General features: G+C 36.7%; 1 protein-coding gene across 3 annotated transcripts in view; it reads right to left on the bottom strand.

The window, feature by feature from the left end:
- The window catches only part of Cog1 (conserved oligomeric Golgi complex subunit 1), a 36,588-nt gene that overhangs the window by 14,795 nt on the left and 5,167 nt on the right, over window positions 1-16,626 (bottom strand). For all 3 annotated transcript variants that reach the window (XM_083140896.1, XM_083140897.1, XM_083140898.1), the window contains exons 3-9: window positions 12,911-13,078; window positions 11,646-11,791; window positions 9,541-9,701; window positions 8,778-8,979; window positions 7,287-7,437; window positions 6,355-6,726; window positions 639-754 (exon numbers count right to left, since the gene is read on the bottom strand). In XM_083140896.1, coding sequence (XP_082997022.1) covers window positions 639-754; window positions 6,355-6,726; window positions 7,287-7,437; window positions 8,778-8,979; window positions 9,541-9,701; window positions 11,646-11,791; window positions 12,911-13,078 — 1,316 coding nt within the window. The remainder of the gene's footprint in view (window positions 1-638; window positions 755-6,354; window positions 6,727-7,286; window positions 7,438-8,777; window positions 8,980-9,540; window positions 9,702-11,645; window positions 11,792-12,910; window positions 13,079-16,626) is intronic.

The following is a 16,626-nucleotide window of genomic DNA, read 5'->3' as shown; positions in this document are numbered from 1 at the left end:
GCATTGAAGAACTTATATGCACATTATGGACATTTTTTATGATGATTCTGCTTTGAATTTCATGTTTAGTAAGGATTTCAATCTCAAAAAAAGTTTTTGAGTTATTTTTCATTAATTCCTTTTATATTATGTATTGGAAATACATTTTCAGTAACTTTTATTAAATTGTTTGATATTTTTAATTTTCAAAAAATTGTAACAGGAAATAATTCATAAATGTGAGTAAATTTATGTAAAATTTATATTATATACACATTATAATATATATGTGTGGATAGAGGACATGTATATTTTACAAAAAAAAAAAAATGTCAAATAACAACACACAGAAACATCATATTTTTTTTTTTTTTTAGCAAGACATCCCCATCTCCTGGGAAAAACTCAGTACTTTCAGGTTCATCCGGAAAGGGTTAAATGATAATGAAATGGCATTAGGCAATACATAGTAGCAAACAGTGATATTAAGATTATGTAAATAGTCTGTAATGATCAATCCACGTTGTCCAATTCCGCATTATAAATTGCTAAAACTACCTTTGAAATCAGGACTAAAAATATTACCTACCGTTCTTCACAAATACTATTATTGTATAACTAGTAAATACAAAGTTGATTAAAAATTCTGAAGTTCTAACCTCCAGATTGCTGAATGGTTCGAGAAGAAGCTGACATCCATCCACCATGTTGAGGCAGGTCACCATTCCATTCTCTCCATATAAACCACCGGAGATCATATTCTGGTTGCGAAGACCTGTGTAGAAGCATTTTTTGTATTGCACTCTCAAATCAAACAGCTATATTTAAATGTACTAATAACAATAAGATATTGCCACATCATACCTGCATGAATAACAATCAAGTTCATAATCAAATTATCATTAATGCATCAATCACAACTTTTGGGTACATGATGCACTGATTTGTTCATACTGGCATGATCGTACTTCAATGCACACTGTATGAGCCCAAATAATGAACAGATAGCCACTAGGAACATTATTACATATGTTCTTACAATTTTCATTACGCAACGCACTTTCATTTCAGGATATGATATCACTAGATATATATTTGATGATTCTGCTTCTTTTATTTCTATAAAGTCCTAGTTTAAATTCGCTTCTGTTTTCTGTTGGTTAGGCTAATTGATATATCTACAATGCAGCTGCCGCCATTTTCATACAACAGCTTGCCTCCTCTGTGCATGGTTCTGGAATACAGAATTACATATATGAATTCGGGGTTTTGTTTTAATCAATTGATTTGGTTTTTTTTCTTAGCTTTTCTGCCACTTTTGGCTAATCACAAATATGAGGATGAGTGATGATATGATGCAATTGACGAAGAGACTCACAAAGAACATCGATACCAGGCTGAGATTCGAACCCGGAACCCTTGGCTTCGTACCATCGTGTGTGGAAAGTGCCTGGGAATAGAATGTGTGAATTGTTGTTGTATGTCCACTTTATGCACAACTAAGCTAATCAGGACTGGATCTACAGCTTAAAGTGTAATCCGAACCACTGTGTTCCTCCACCAGGTATCAAACCTGAAAACTCTTGATTACAAGGAGGCAGTGTTACCACTATGCCATCAGGGAGACCCGGTCATCCTATGATGAGACCACCATGGTATCCAAAAGGAAAATATAAATGTTTAGTATAGGGGTCAGCTGATACCACTCTGAACAGATATCAATGCTTTAAAATTGTAATAATTTAAAGTTGTTAAAAATATAGATTAATATTAGCATATAAGTATTGCACCCTAATTATATGCATCAATTTACCAGGATTTTTGCATTAACCTTTTGCCGCCCAAGCATCTCGAACGAGATACCCAAATGTAACCCTCACGGTCCCAAGCATCTCGATCGAGACGCTGTGTCAAGGTCGTAGTTTTTACATTATAACTTTTCTATTTTTGGCTAGAATTTCGATTTTATTGTTCCTAACACATGTATTTAACAGAAATGGTTTTTCGCATTTTTTTTTTGTCTTCATGAAAATGGAGGGGAAAAGGTGGGAAAAGGTACTTCTCTTTTGTGGCTCTTTTCAACGTCAAATTTTTGCCGACAAAGGAAGACCGGCTTTGTTGTTCTAAAGCAATGCTTTTCACTACCTCCTGCTAAGTGCATTCGAAGGAAGCTTGTTTATCAGTATCCAATGTCAAAATGAAAGTTTTCCATGAGGGCGCAAGCAGGGGGTGGGGGAGGGGGAGGGGGAAGACTGGTTGTTGAATCTGCGTTGTGAGAATGGAATTTCGAAGCACGCTGAAGGAAACCCTTTTTTTTTTTAGCACAAGTGTCCACAAGTTGCGACAGGGGTTACCCTGCATTGTCTAAAAATAGAATTTCAAGCAGCTGCAAGAATCACCGCTCATTTTTCACTGCGTTCTAGCTTTTCGTCCGTGAATATTGTGCGTAGGTGTCGTTTTGTGCCCAAGTGCAAGGACATTTTTTGGGTGAAGTGACAATTTTTTAAAATAATTTTTGGGGGTTTTCTCCCTTCCCCCTCCATATATACGCCAAATTTGCATAAATTTTGCATACATTTTGCATTTTGACATTTTTTGGGGGGCGGGGGGAAATGCCATTTTTTTTAAAGAAAAGTATTTTTGAGGGGATTTCCCCCTTTCCCCCTCCATATGTACGCTGAATGTGCATAAATTATATATCCTCTGAATCTGTGATTCATTCTGCGTACAACGGTATATCTTTCATATCTCTAGGGCATTTAGTTTCTGAGCTATAGTCATTTCAATGTAACTCTGCATTTTGAAGCTTGAATCCTTTTGGGGGTACAACTCAAGTTACATTGGTCATATGATAATAATGCAAATATTTTTGTGTTCCTTACATGTCAGCGATAATTTCTATGTGCATTTTGAACTTTTCATATCCTTTTTTTCGGGGGGGGGGGGGGGGGGGAGAAACCCCATTTCTTTAAAAAAGTATTTTCAGGGGATTTACCCCCTTTCCCCCTCAATATATACGCCGAATGTGCATAAATTATATATCTTCTGAATCTGTGATTCATTCTGCGTACAACGGTATATCGTTCATATCTCCAGGGCAAATAGTTTCTGAGCTAAAGTCATTTTAATTAAAAGTACCGCTGCATTTTGAAGCTTGAATCAGTGGCGTGCCGACCATTCCTTTTGGGGGTACAACTCAAGTTACATTGGTCATATGATAATAATGCAAATATTTTTGTGTTCCTTACATGTCAGCGATAATTTCTATGTGCATTTCGAACTTTTCATATCCTTTTTTTGGGGGGGGACGAGGGGGAGAAACCCCATAAAAAAAAAATTCAGGGGATTCGGTGCACATATGTGCACCGAATGTGCATAAATTATATATTGTCTGAATCTGTGATTCATTCTGCGTACAACGGTATATCGTTCATATCTCCAGGGCAAATAGTCTCTGAGCTAAAGTCATTTCAAGGTACTGCTGCATTTTGAAGCTTGAATCAGTGGCGTGCCGACAATTGAATCAGTGGCGTGCCGACAATTCCTTTTGAGGGTATAACTCAAGTTACATTGGTCAAATGATAATAATGCAAATATTTTTGTGTTCCTTACATGATAGCGATCATTTCCATGTGCATGTCGACACTGTCATGTACTTTTTGCTTGAGGGGAGGGTGGGGGAACAAAAAAAATGTTCCCGAAATTTTGGAATTTTGAGAGTTAGCCCCCTCCCCCCGCCACATATACGCCGAATTTGCAAAAATTTCATATAGTCTGAATCTCTGGTTCATTCCGCGTACAACGGTATATCACTCATCTCTCTAGGGCAATTAGCCTCCGATCTACACTCATTTAATTGAAACTCTGCATTTTGCTCAAAATTGTCTCGGGACAGAGAGGCTTACATGTGAAAAAGGCCTTGGGTTAAATATTTGATAATAATATTAAATTACATGTTACATTATCACAATATTCAGATTTTTTCATACAAAACTGGTTCAAAATTAAAAGAAACTTTGCATATTGCACAATATCCAGGATAATTAGGCTCCAAAAACATCAAAATTTACTACGTCAAAACTGCTGATATTATCGTTGTCCCGTGTTATGGATTACATCTAGAAATTGGGAAGAACTGGATGCGGTGATATGAGGATGCATTGAGGAACAACATTTTAGGACTGTGGATAAAGCGAGATTTAGATGTAGTAAATTTGTATCCCCGTGTACCGAGGGATAAAGCAGGAGACTGCCTTCAAAGGTGGTTGTTGGAGAATGGAGTGGAAATTTTGGTGGAATGGGAATACGTTAGATGGTTTTTCCTCATAACAGGTTTCAATTACTTTTACGTTAATGAAAAGATCTTTAAACAGAAAGAGGGGTTGGCTATGGGCAACCCGATCTCAGGCCTCGTGGCCAATATCTTCATGCATTACATCGAAAAAGCTGCCTTAGATCAAGTTGGGGGAAGGTTAAAGTTCTATGGTAGGTATGTCGATGACATCCTCATAATTGGGAAAGAAAGTGACCTGGACTTTGTTTTCACCGAATTGGGAAAACAGGAGGAAAGGATTAAATTCACAAGGGACGACAAGAAGATTAATTTTCTGGATTTAAGTATAACAAAAACTGATTTCGGAATAAAGACGGGTGTATTTCATAAACCACTCGCGGGTGATTTATATATAAACAGGAGATCTGAACATTCATGCCGAGTTAAATCTAATGTTTATCTCAATTTCCTTATTAGAGCCAAAAGATTGTGTAACGATAAAAATGAGAAGGAGAAAGAAATTGCATGGATAAGGGGAGTGGGCTTGAAGAACAGGTATTCGATCTTGGAGATGAATAGAATTGCTAGGAAAGTTGGGAGAGTTGTTCGTAATGAACTAACTAACAATGCCAAAGGGAAAATTGAAAAAGAAGCACAGGACAATGGAATTGGCTTTGTTGGTATTCCCTATCGTAAAGGAATTTCAGAAAAAATAGAAAAAGTGATGAAAGGATATGGTGTTAAATGTGGAGCGAAAGCCTCCTCGTAACATTGAAAAGCATTTTACGGGATATAAGAAAGAGGAGGGGAGGGACAAAAAAGAGCTTCAAGGGCAAAAAGGGGTTTACAGAATTGTGTGCAAATGCGGGAGAGAATATGTTGGACAAACTGGAAGGAGCATGCGAATCCGATGGGGTGATCATGATAAAGATATTAGGGAAGGGATTCCTAAAACTGGTCTCGCGGAACACATTATTGAAAGTAAACATAGAATCGTAAAAAGGGAAGTTATTAGGAAAAGTAATAATAAATTTGGCCGAAAAGTATATGAAGCTGCCAATATATGCACTGGAAATGATAACAAGCTCAATAGAGACGATGGCAATTTGGAAGAGGGGTGGATCCATTTCCTGAAAAAATGGGATAAAGCCGGTAAGGATTATACAGAGTTGGGTTTTCATGTCACCGCTTAAGTTTCTAGAGCTGGAGGGGAAGAATGTGAATTTTCATTGGATTGGTGACGTATTGAGGGGAACCAGTCCCATGGAGGGGAGGTAACCTTTAGCTCTGCGTACCACATGCTTTGCCTCAATGCTGGATAGGGGTTCTTTAGCCGCGCAGGGGACCTGTTTTTAACCTTTTAGTTTTTAATATGGGCTTTTTAAGAACACAGGAACTTTTACTTTGTTAAAGCTGGGAACTTTTATGAGTGTTTTTTATCCTTGCCTTCAACCTATATTCCTATATAACACTTTTTTACGTGACACCATGTTTGTCTAGATATTCATGTGGACCTGAAGAAGGAGGAAGTATTGACCTCCAAAACGTCATTTGGATAAATTATACTCACTCACGTAAGTTGTGAATTTGAATTTGAATTTAAAATTTTGGGTGTGTCAGCACTAAGGCTATTTTGCACCAGTCACATTATACGGGGTCCAGCCCCTTATTGTTACAAATCACAACTCTAACGTTGCAGAACTAAAATCATAAAATATTAAAATGTTCTGACTTTCGTTAAAAGCTGAGGCTGCAAAGGGGCACTCAGCACACATAAGGACAAAAGAACAGGACAATACAAACAAAATTATACTGGCCATGGGGCCAGTCGCCAGAGCCTCGTTAGTCTTCAGTCCAGGGTGCACTAATGTGGAAGTGAGGTTGACATTTGAGTGTACTACGTGGAAGGTCACCCCTTACACCCCAAGTTGTGAATTTCTGATACTATCTAACGTATTTATATTTTTATATTTGATAGTGAGTAATACACACTTCCTCATTATGTTGTTAAATTACAACCGATGCTTTCCGACATCAATACCTACCAATGCATCAGTATCAGTTCAGCCCTAGTTTAGTAATAATATGACAACCACACTTACTTCTCTTTCTTGGCATGGTCCACAGCCTGTTTCATCATCGCCTTGAAGCTGTTTGACGACGCGAGCAGCTGATTAGAAATGAGATCCTTCGCTCTTCGGGTCAGCAAGTGGGAAAAGTAGTTCTCCCACAGATTCACCTTCCCTATCATAAGATGCTGACATAGGTCGTCCCAGTGCTTTTGAAACTCCACTTCCTTCAGTGTCGTAAAAGCTTCCTCTCTTATAACATGAAGTCCTTTCACGGACGTAACATAATCAAGCAATTTCACAACTTGCTTGCAGAGGAATTCCTGTGTAGCAGCCAACCATTTGGAAACGGTGTCTCGAATTTCAGACGGTGCTACCGGATTCACAGGATGAGATGTTGAAGGCCTAGTTAAAAGAATATATGTGCATATTTAAAAATACAATAATACAATCTTTCAGTTCACAATACAAAACACGTAAGGTTTCTAAAATACCGGGTGTCCCAAAAGTCGCTTGACCGAGAAATAAATATTTGTATTTGAAAACAATACTTGTGTTATTAAATCAACAATACAAATACAAATATTTATTTCTCGGTCAAGCGACTTTTGGGACACCCAGTATATATTTTAATTTCCTAACATGCAAACATGTAGCAATTACACATTGCAATTTATACATACATAACATTCTTGTTAACTCGACCAGCCCTGATGATGTCTCTGGGATGGAGTTGAAAGCTTACAAAGACTTTTATAAAGTGTCTTGTATCGTGATGTTTATTGGTTTTGTGTTTTTTAACATTAAGTTCTGTTACTAATCTGAAACAAATTCTATAGATTTATGTACTATTTTGCTTTTATTGTTAAATTTGATATAATTTCTTATTGCTTTGCTTTCCATATACTGAGTTCGGAAGAAATGCGACACAGGAAAAGAAAAAATAAATCAGATCATAAACAAACCTGAATTCTTGTATCACAGGAGGCAGGAATTTCATAGATACTGTGTCTTTCATGTTCAATAAATTTAATGCACTGGCTGCATCTCTTCCAACAACAGACTTCAGCTGTTTTGACATGAGGCCTTCTGGTAGAACTGAATGTGAACAACCCTCTGTAAAAAAAAATAAGCAAAACTTGTACCGTTTAGGAATATATGGAGTATTATGAGTGATAAATATAAGTAAGATATATAAAATATAAGGGCAAAAGGAAGCCACAAGCCAAATCAATGGTTTGGAATATAATTCCAGACACAAGCTAACACAACTTTCCAGTATCCAGGCATCCTGCAGATACAAAAAATGCCAACAAGAAACATTTAAAGAGTCAAAATATCTTGTGCCAAGGCTGTGTGGCATTAAGTAAGTATAAATTAAATGACACCTATTTTAATGTTCTGAATAACTCAATTTTGAATATTTGAACATTTTAGAGCAGGACTGTTGTATATTGATATTGTTAGGAGCATAGTAATACTTATATATTAATATTCTAAATTCTAATTCTAAATTTTCCATTGCTCTTCTACCTCTTTGGTTAAACTCAATGATGATGAATGAAGAACTAATGAAATGTGATGGGACAGCATACTCATACATCCAAACATAACTGGGTTCGAACCTGGGACCTCTGGCTTTATATCACATATACCAAGTGCTACACCAATGAGGCTTTAACTCTGTGCAACTATAAAATGCCACAATGTTCCACTTTTGGTATTAGTACCTGTGAGAATATAATTTCAGGTAACAAATACAGGCATCTCCATGAAAAATATTTATTGACAGGCATGAATAGACAAAATTCATGAATACTGATAACTAACAGTGTACAAATCCCGATATAAAATATGAAACATTTCAAACAGATGCAGATATAGATTCTCCTTCTTACATATCGCACAGCCAACTAATTCTCATAGATTTTCTCTTGGTTGATTTTAATTGATTTTGTTTATTTTACTTCGCTTTTCTCCCACTTTTGGCTAGTTGCGAAGATGATGAGTGATGATATGATGAAATTGATGAAGGGACACTCACAAAGAACACCCTTGCCTAGTCTGCAATTTGAACCCGGGACCCTTCGGATCGTAGCATGCTGTGCGAACCACTCCACCCCGGAGGTCGACATATTTTGTCTTGGAATAAAAGTGAACATACATAAATATTTTAAAAGGTTATGTGTACATGAATTATGCTCTTATGTTCACCAGATTAGTGAAACTATCAATTGAATTGGTTTCATTTCAAAAATTTACATGAGCCACTTAACAATTATCAAAGTCTGATACCTTGGTAGAATGGACTGCTTAGAAGTTAGGACGAAGAGCAATGCAATAAACCTGTAGAGGAGAAAAATTGACACATTTCCATCCTATTGTCAGGAATTTTGATGTTTTGAAAGGTTTTCTAGAAACAATAACTGCACTAAAATCTAAACTCAAATACTAACCTACAAAGCATGCATGTACAAGGAAAATTGTCTCTGCAAGCAACTTCAGACTCTTGCAAATCTGTCCCTTAATACTTGAATGGTCCTCCGAATGCAGAATGTCCTGAAGAGCTTCAGACCTGATGCCGAGAAACAGGTTCAGAACTTGGATTGAAGATATTCCTTCCAGAAGAAGACACGAAGTAAGGCAACTGGAAGCTTCCTACAGTGGAAATAGCATTAACAAATAAGAAACAATAGTAAAAATGTACATTATTTGCTAGGGTTCAAATGTTTGCCCAAACCAATTGTTTACAGAAATAAATCTTACTGATACCAACATATTGTTTGTTGAACAATGAAATAAATCTGCTTAAACACAAATTTGGGATGGACTGAAATGATTTTTTTTCACTGGTACCAATAAACTAGATAAAAAAAATACTGAAAACAGATACAGATATTGTACTGATAAAATATAATGTTGTAAATGTTTGTTGCGAAATATGAATGGTTCATTAACTTGCATAATTAATGTTTGTAACAACATGACTGCAATGGTGTGTGTCCCAAAAATTACAAACGTTTTACACAGAAACTGAAAGATATGGAATAAGAATTGTATACTAGGCATTTAAATGTTTTTTTGATAGTTGGAAAATGTATGTCTGTAATTTTCAAATGTTACAAGAATGATAAATGGAAAGGATTTTAAAATAATAATAATAATAATAGAAACAATTCTAACAGTCCCTATGCTTATTCAGGTTACTGATATTTTTACCTCAGGTGAGAGGCCAATTGACTTTAGCTTCTTCCGACATCCGCTGAGAACGGCAGTCCTGAAATGGCTTATTGCACTCCACTGCCTGTAGATGACAGGAAACCAGGATATCACATTTGTTGACTTCAAGGAACCCTCGGTGCTGGTGTGAAGTTCCAGTCCTATTTTGGGAATAGGGTGTGAAAAATGAGGATTCACTTCTAATAAGCACACAAAAGATAGATACACCAGCGATGTGGTTATATGTATCTATTACATACAGATAATTCATGTGACAAAAATTTGGGCTGACACAAAGTCACAATAGACTGCAGTTTAGGACAAATGTAGAAGTTCCATTAATGTTGTGTCAAATTTGAATTGCAAGAGTACATGTTGGTACTGACTGTCAGCTACCTCCATGTTCTCTCATACAAAATTTATGCTTAATGACATATTTACTTTCTTTGTATATCTCTAAGGTCAGCCGCACACTGAATCCGACACAACACAACCTGACGCAACACAACCTGACGAGTCATTCTTCTCACAAACCGTCTCAGGGAAGGTTTTACCACAGTCCCCTATGCAAGACCGCACACCGGACGGAATATTTGACTCACCTTGCAACAGGTTGCAATGGTTTGAGACAAAACAATGAAGGCCCATGGAATTTGGTCTTGCATGGAGCAGCTTGCGACAAAATGATCTCTGTATGTGCGAATCCTTTCACTCCACAAATCTCTAATTACAGACCGGAAACAGGGGTAACTTAAAGCCAGGTATTGAATCTTACATTAAATTATTAATATTGTATTTTCTAACCAATTATTTGCTAGAAAAATATTCAATTCACAACATATAAACTAATACATTAATTCTACATACACACTGATTCTGCTGTAAACTGTCATACATATAATGCATCATTAACCGCTTCCCAAATTATAAAAGACAGAACTAGATCTACTGTGTCCATGAATGAAATCTGCTATCAGATTTTAGCCAACAAATTGACTCGTCTTGTCAAATCACGTTTTGTCAGATCCAGTGCCTTAGTTTGCAACACTTTTGGATAATTGCAACAATGAGAATGAATAATGATTAGATTAGAGTTGCCATAATTCTCCTTTGCTAATTTGATAATATGCTGAATGGGAGTATAAAATCTAACTTATATACACTAACATACAACAGTGATATTATACAACATTATATTATATGAGGATACTTCACACACTACCTATCAACAGTTGTCCCTCCAATTCAGGCATGAATCCCAGCACTTCACAATGTTCATATAAATTGGGGTCCTGTTGTCAAAAGCAGGCCTTTACTTTGATTATAACACCATTAAGCCTTGTTTCCATGATATGAAAAACTCAATATGCTGACCAAGGCAGAAAATTTATTTTATTTTAAAACATAAACTAAACGTAACGTTTCAACCTTCTAGCAAGGTTTTCTTCAGACTCTGTACCCAGTACTTCGAGTAGCACAACCTCATCATTGAGGTTCCATTCTAGATATCATACTTCCCTTGAGCAATTGTCATCTCTTTGATTCTCTAAGAAACATCTCCCAGGATTCCGGTTTCAGCCAGATGAGCATGTGCAGCTCAAAGTAAGGGCTTGACTTTTGACAATAGGACCATCATTTCTATGAAAGAGGTATCACAAAACTTGTGGATACATGCCTGAACCAGGGGAGAGACTACATTGTGCAAGAAGTATCATTTTACTTCAGTTAGTTGATATTCACCTAATAAATTTCTACTGGAATCTACAGGCTGTATTCTTCTTTCTGATCAGTCCTCGTATATTACATTAAAATGATATGTAATATAAGATGCAAAAACAGGATATTTGTCAACCCTAGAATAGATTAAACTCATTAAAGGTTCTCACAAAGAAAAATCCATGCTCAGGCTGGGATTTGAAGCCACAACTTTCAGTCGCAAGATCACAAGTCAACCTATCCAACAAGATTGACCACCTAGGTCTCGATATCTGTATTTGTGACAACAGCTCAGGCCTAACCAAAGCACAACCCTAGCAAACATTGAGAACAATAAAATACAAATCTCAAGTTACTGAAGAAGTGATTCTATATATCGCACAACATACCTGTGTGCACATGCCTTGCAAACAAAAACAACTGAGCAGCTTGAAGATAGTCTTCTTTCTCAACCGCAGTCCATATTTGCTCAGGAATTATCATAAGAAGTTTGATTTGGACTGCTACCGAATGATAGACACTGCTTGCTGAGGTTCTGTCAAAATAAAATAGGTACACCACATTAGTAACAATATCTCCACACTATTTATAATACAAAATGGTGTACAAAAGGATCCACCATTTTGTTGCTGGATAATAATTTTAGCATGAAGATACTTTTGAGCATATATCACAATAAAGAATGTACTGTGCAAAATGGTCCTACTGCAGTACTCATTTCATGTGACCATTTTGAGATCTGACATCAGTAAAAAGAACACAATATAACTTTAACCCCCTCAAGGCAGTTCAACACACACATGTAAAAATGCTGCATGGTTGACGTCAAACTGCTGTTAGATACCACCTATTGGCAGTAGACATAAATTGTTTTTAGCAGATGACCAGAAAGGTGTTGGTCTTTACTGCCATCTACAGGGAAATAAGAAAACTACTTGCACAACATCGTTTTTGCCAGTCAAACAACAATGGCTGGGTTGTCCCAACTAGTAAGCATTGCGGAAGAATACCACAGAAAGACCAAATTGCTAATTTTTGACAACGAGACTCCCACACAAATCTATAGTAATTTTTCCAAGTTATTTGCAATGGAAGTGTTAGTATTAGTCTTTCCTAAGTGTCAGTGCAACAAACACAGTGTTAAGAGGGAAAATGTTTATTACTTTCAAATATTATAGTCACAAACACAATGCATCTAGAATGCATGCAAAGTGCTTAAATTCACAGCGATCAAGATGCGTGAGGACACTGACGATGAATAACTCTGAAAATTTCATTTAAATATGTTCTATAAGTTTAAAAATATAAGAATTTGATATAACCTGCTAAATAAATACCACTTAGGAGATTTAAATCCTAGGCAGAGTGGTTAATAGCTTAAATATTTAAACTTATACATAGTATTGCTAGCCCCCTCAAATGGAATAAATTTGCTTGAAATAAATTATAAAAAAAACACTGTAGATGGATGGAACAACGATTACATACGTAATGTATACATATGTATAAAACAAATAATTTTTATTCTATAAATTAAGAAATTCTGTATTACTTGAAATAATAGCATTCATAATTAACTTATTTACTTCAGTGGTGTTTCCATTTATTTAGACTTACGCAGCATATTAGGACAAATAAAGAAAACTTTGTTTACCTTTGTACTTTAGAATGGCCTGGATCCAATCTGAAACCTAGCAGGTGCTTTTGTTGGAGATCCTTGCACATTGTTCCCATTTTTTCAATATGCGTAATAACATTTTCAGCATTCACTTTCATATCGCTAATTGTATCAGCAGCCTTGATCAAGTCTCTGTAGCGCTCTCTATTAAGAAAAAAGTAAGTGTATTAACTTTCTAAGTGTTACGAAAAAAAAATTATATATATATCGTTTCATACCCTGAGGTATGAGGAATCGGACCTCCCACTCCCAATTGATTAATGGGTGATGTAGCTTAATAATCATACATCCTCAGATGGTCAGACCACTTGTCATGAGGACAAGTCTCATGCTAAACAGCAAGAGGTAATCCTGAAACTAATATACACTAACTAAAACAAACCGAAATGGCAAATAGTCACTCTTTGGCTTTTAGAACTTTCGAACCTGAATCATGATGGTAAAAAAGTAAAAGTAAAGTGCCCCCCTGTGCATAGCACCACGCCATGAAGGCGTATAGGGGGTGTGGGGGTAACGCCCCACACTTTCATGATCCGGTTGTGAGTGGGGGTGATGTGATCAGCATCATGCCCCTGACTGCCTTTACCCCCCCAGGGTTTCCCCCAGGTTCCCATGTTATTCGACGCTGGGTGGGCGCCGGAGCCGCTTCCATAGTTAGAAAAGTTCCCGGATTTGAACCGGCCGGGGATCGAAACCGGGACCTTTAGCATGGTAGTCAGACGCGTTACCGTTCTCATCTATTTTTGTCACTATTATCCCAATTAGCTTAAAACTAGGAGCAGTTATTTGTATCTTTTTGAGCCACTGCGGTTGGTGGTTAGGATAAATACCTGTCTAGACTTAGACTTAGTAGATAGATGATGGAATCGAAGATCGAAGTGTAAAATAATACTGACTTTCTCCAGACTTCTCCTTGGTGCTCAATCTAAGTCAGGCTGACTACTCTCCTTCCAAGGCTCTCCAAACTACTCCTGCCTGTCTCAATTCAAATCCAAAAGCGTGTCCCTACCAAGCCTGTCTTCTCCTCTAATCCTCTGTCAGTGGAGACTTCCACCACCCCGATTCGTCAAGTCTTTATTTCCTATACTGTAAGCAGATTGCTACCTGTTTGCTTAAGTTACTCCAATGTTTCAGGAAATCTGTACACACTTGACTCTGCATAATTAAAATACCTCAGAGGAGCAGGCAGCTGGTGAAAACAAGTGAATGACCCTCGGTCAGATTGAAGCTTCTAGCGAAAGTCTAATTAAAGTATAATTTTATAATCGTTACGATATAAAGAAGTTAATAACCATTTACATAATAAAGATGCAAAATATAAGGAAAGTTTTCATATGATACTAGTGGTAACTAAATTTATATGTGTGTGTGTATATCAATTTCATCACATCACTCATCCTCATTGTTGCAAGATTAGCCTAAGTGGCAGAAAAGCGAGATCAACAAAAATTTTAAAAAAATATCCTACTCCACCACAAAGGCTGTGTATGTCTTGTCAAAAAGTAATTTATTATAATAATACATTTTTCATAGCACTGTATAGCATTCGTGTTATGGAGACAGTCAACATATTATGTGAAAACAATTTGCTACAAACTCCAATGAATTGATTTTCGATATTTAGCATCACTTTTCTGTCACTTTTGGCTAATTGCAACAATGATGCAATGGATGAGTGATGACATCATGAAATTGATGACGGGACACACAAAAGAACATGCATTCCCAAGCCAAGATTTGAACCCGATCCCTGGTTAATTGAATTATGAATAAATTTAATTAAATTAAAACTAAATAAAGAGCACAGTGGTCTACTGGGTAGCGTACGTGGGAGATCCAGGTTCGATTCCCAGTGTTCTAAGGCTGGAAGCAGCTCTGAGGCTCACCCAGCCTGAAATCAATGGGTATCTGGGATGGAGGGGAAGTGGCCAGAGCATTGTACTGATCACATCACATCCAAAATGGCTGAGATCGAGAATGTGTAGGGGGCCCTACCCGCACATCCCCTAAATGTGCCTTAATGGCATGGTGCTATATGCCTGGGGAACTTTACTTAAAGAAAATCTAGTACTAAATCGGGTAATATGAAGGTTAACAGATTACTGACAAGTGATAACATTTAGAATTACTGCACTAAAAATGGTGTTATTATTTAAATACAAAACACATTTCAATAATAGTTACCTCAAAAAAAAATGAAAAAAAACTCAATGCAGCCTAGCTCTTACCTACACACACACAAACATCAGAAATTGACCAAGATTGAAAGCAACCAAAATGCAAGGAAAAGTGAAGTGCTTGTCCTGTTTCATCAACCAAAAATTTCCATCCAGGGTCATCAGATTATCCAAGAGAAAGGCCAAGGTCAGCCATATGAAGAATGCAGGTTAGACTTGTCAAGTTCATCCAATTACTTTCACTCATTTCCTGGGAAGGAAAAGTTATCTTGGGCAATGATGCTAAGAAGGAACTTTCTCATGTTAAAGCCACCGAAAAAATGCATCAAGATCGCTCTCAGATGACACAGCTTCCCTAAAGCTCGCATTTTGGTTCAGCGAACAATTCCACAGCTTCCAACAAGGAAATAACCACATGATTATTTCTGGTAGGTTAACAGAGCAAGCAAGCAACCAGCTTCTGTCCTGATTCCTGGTCCAGATAATCCAATTTTCTTGTTCAAAGTACAGAAATTGGCAAGATGGAGAATATGCACTTTCTATTTCAAGACCCTTTAAGAAGATGCAGTCACATATATATCTGGCATAAGAAAAGTGATTGCTTAGTCAAAAGTGAACTGTGCCTTGTAGAACTTCTTAGATCCATGTCAGGTTTACAAGATTCAAGAATTAGGTAAGTCTAAAATTGTACTTTGAATAACACTGTACACTATGCAAAATAATAATACCACCAATCTAAGATAACCTTCTCACTTCTAAGTTTAACATCAACAAAAGCACTAGGTTTTCTACAGTATATTTATTTAATTTGTCTTAGTTTCTTCTCGCAGCAGACACTGAGGGCTAGTATTGAAATACAATGCATACAGCAATAGCAATTTAACAATTATACTTTTCATTGCAGAATAGGCTAATTGGGACTGGACCTACTGTTGATCAAGATCGACAGGTTAAAACCCCCTACCAAAATATATATTTAATAGGCTCAAGTTCCGATTATGGAATTTCACTATCACACCCACATGCACTTTACATGTCTATAAGAACATACAGAACAAACTCAGTAATTACTTACTGTGACGCTTGTACAGAATATTTTTTTTTGTTCTAGCCCCATCACACAGCAGGGTATGACTTAAGATGACCGGACCACTCTCCGATTTTCTTCATATTTGACATACTTACTAATTGAGGCCTGCTAACAACGAATCTCGAGTTTAAATTTGTCGGAAACGTCTAGAAATTGCAAAATCATTGTGAACCATTGATGCTAACCCCACAAACCATTGGCGTTAGCCCCACAAACCATTGACATGTGGTTAGGTTAGGCAAACATAGTTAAAATTTGGTGTTGTGGTAGTATCAGGAATATATATTTCCTTGTGAAACAAAAAAATTCGCGAAAATCGACGGTTTCCATTCCGAAAACTAATGCCTTATTTTCGCTTATTTTGCAATTTCTCGACGTATCCGACAACTTTTATATTCACATTCGTGATTAGGAGGCCTCAATTA

Source organism: Lepisma saccharinum, chromosome 19 (assembly GCF_977018435.1).
Source record: "Lepisma saccharinum chromosome 19, izLepSacc3.1, whole genome shotgun sequence".
NCBI classification, from domain to species: Eukaryota; Metazoa; Arthropoda; class Insecta; order Zygentoma; family Lepismatidae; genus Lepisma; species Lepisma saccharinum.
The sequence above is the reverse complement of the archived record's forward strand: the minus strand, read 5'-3'. Positions and strand labels throughout refer to the sequence as shown.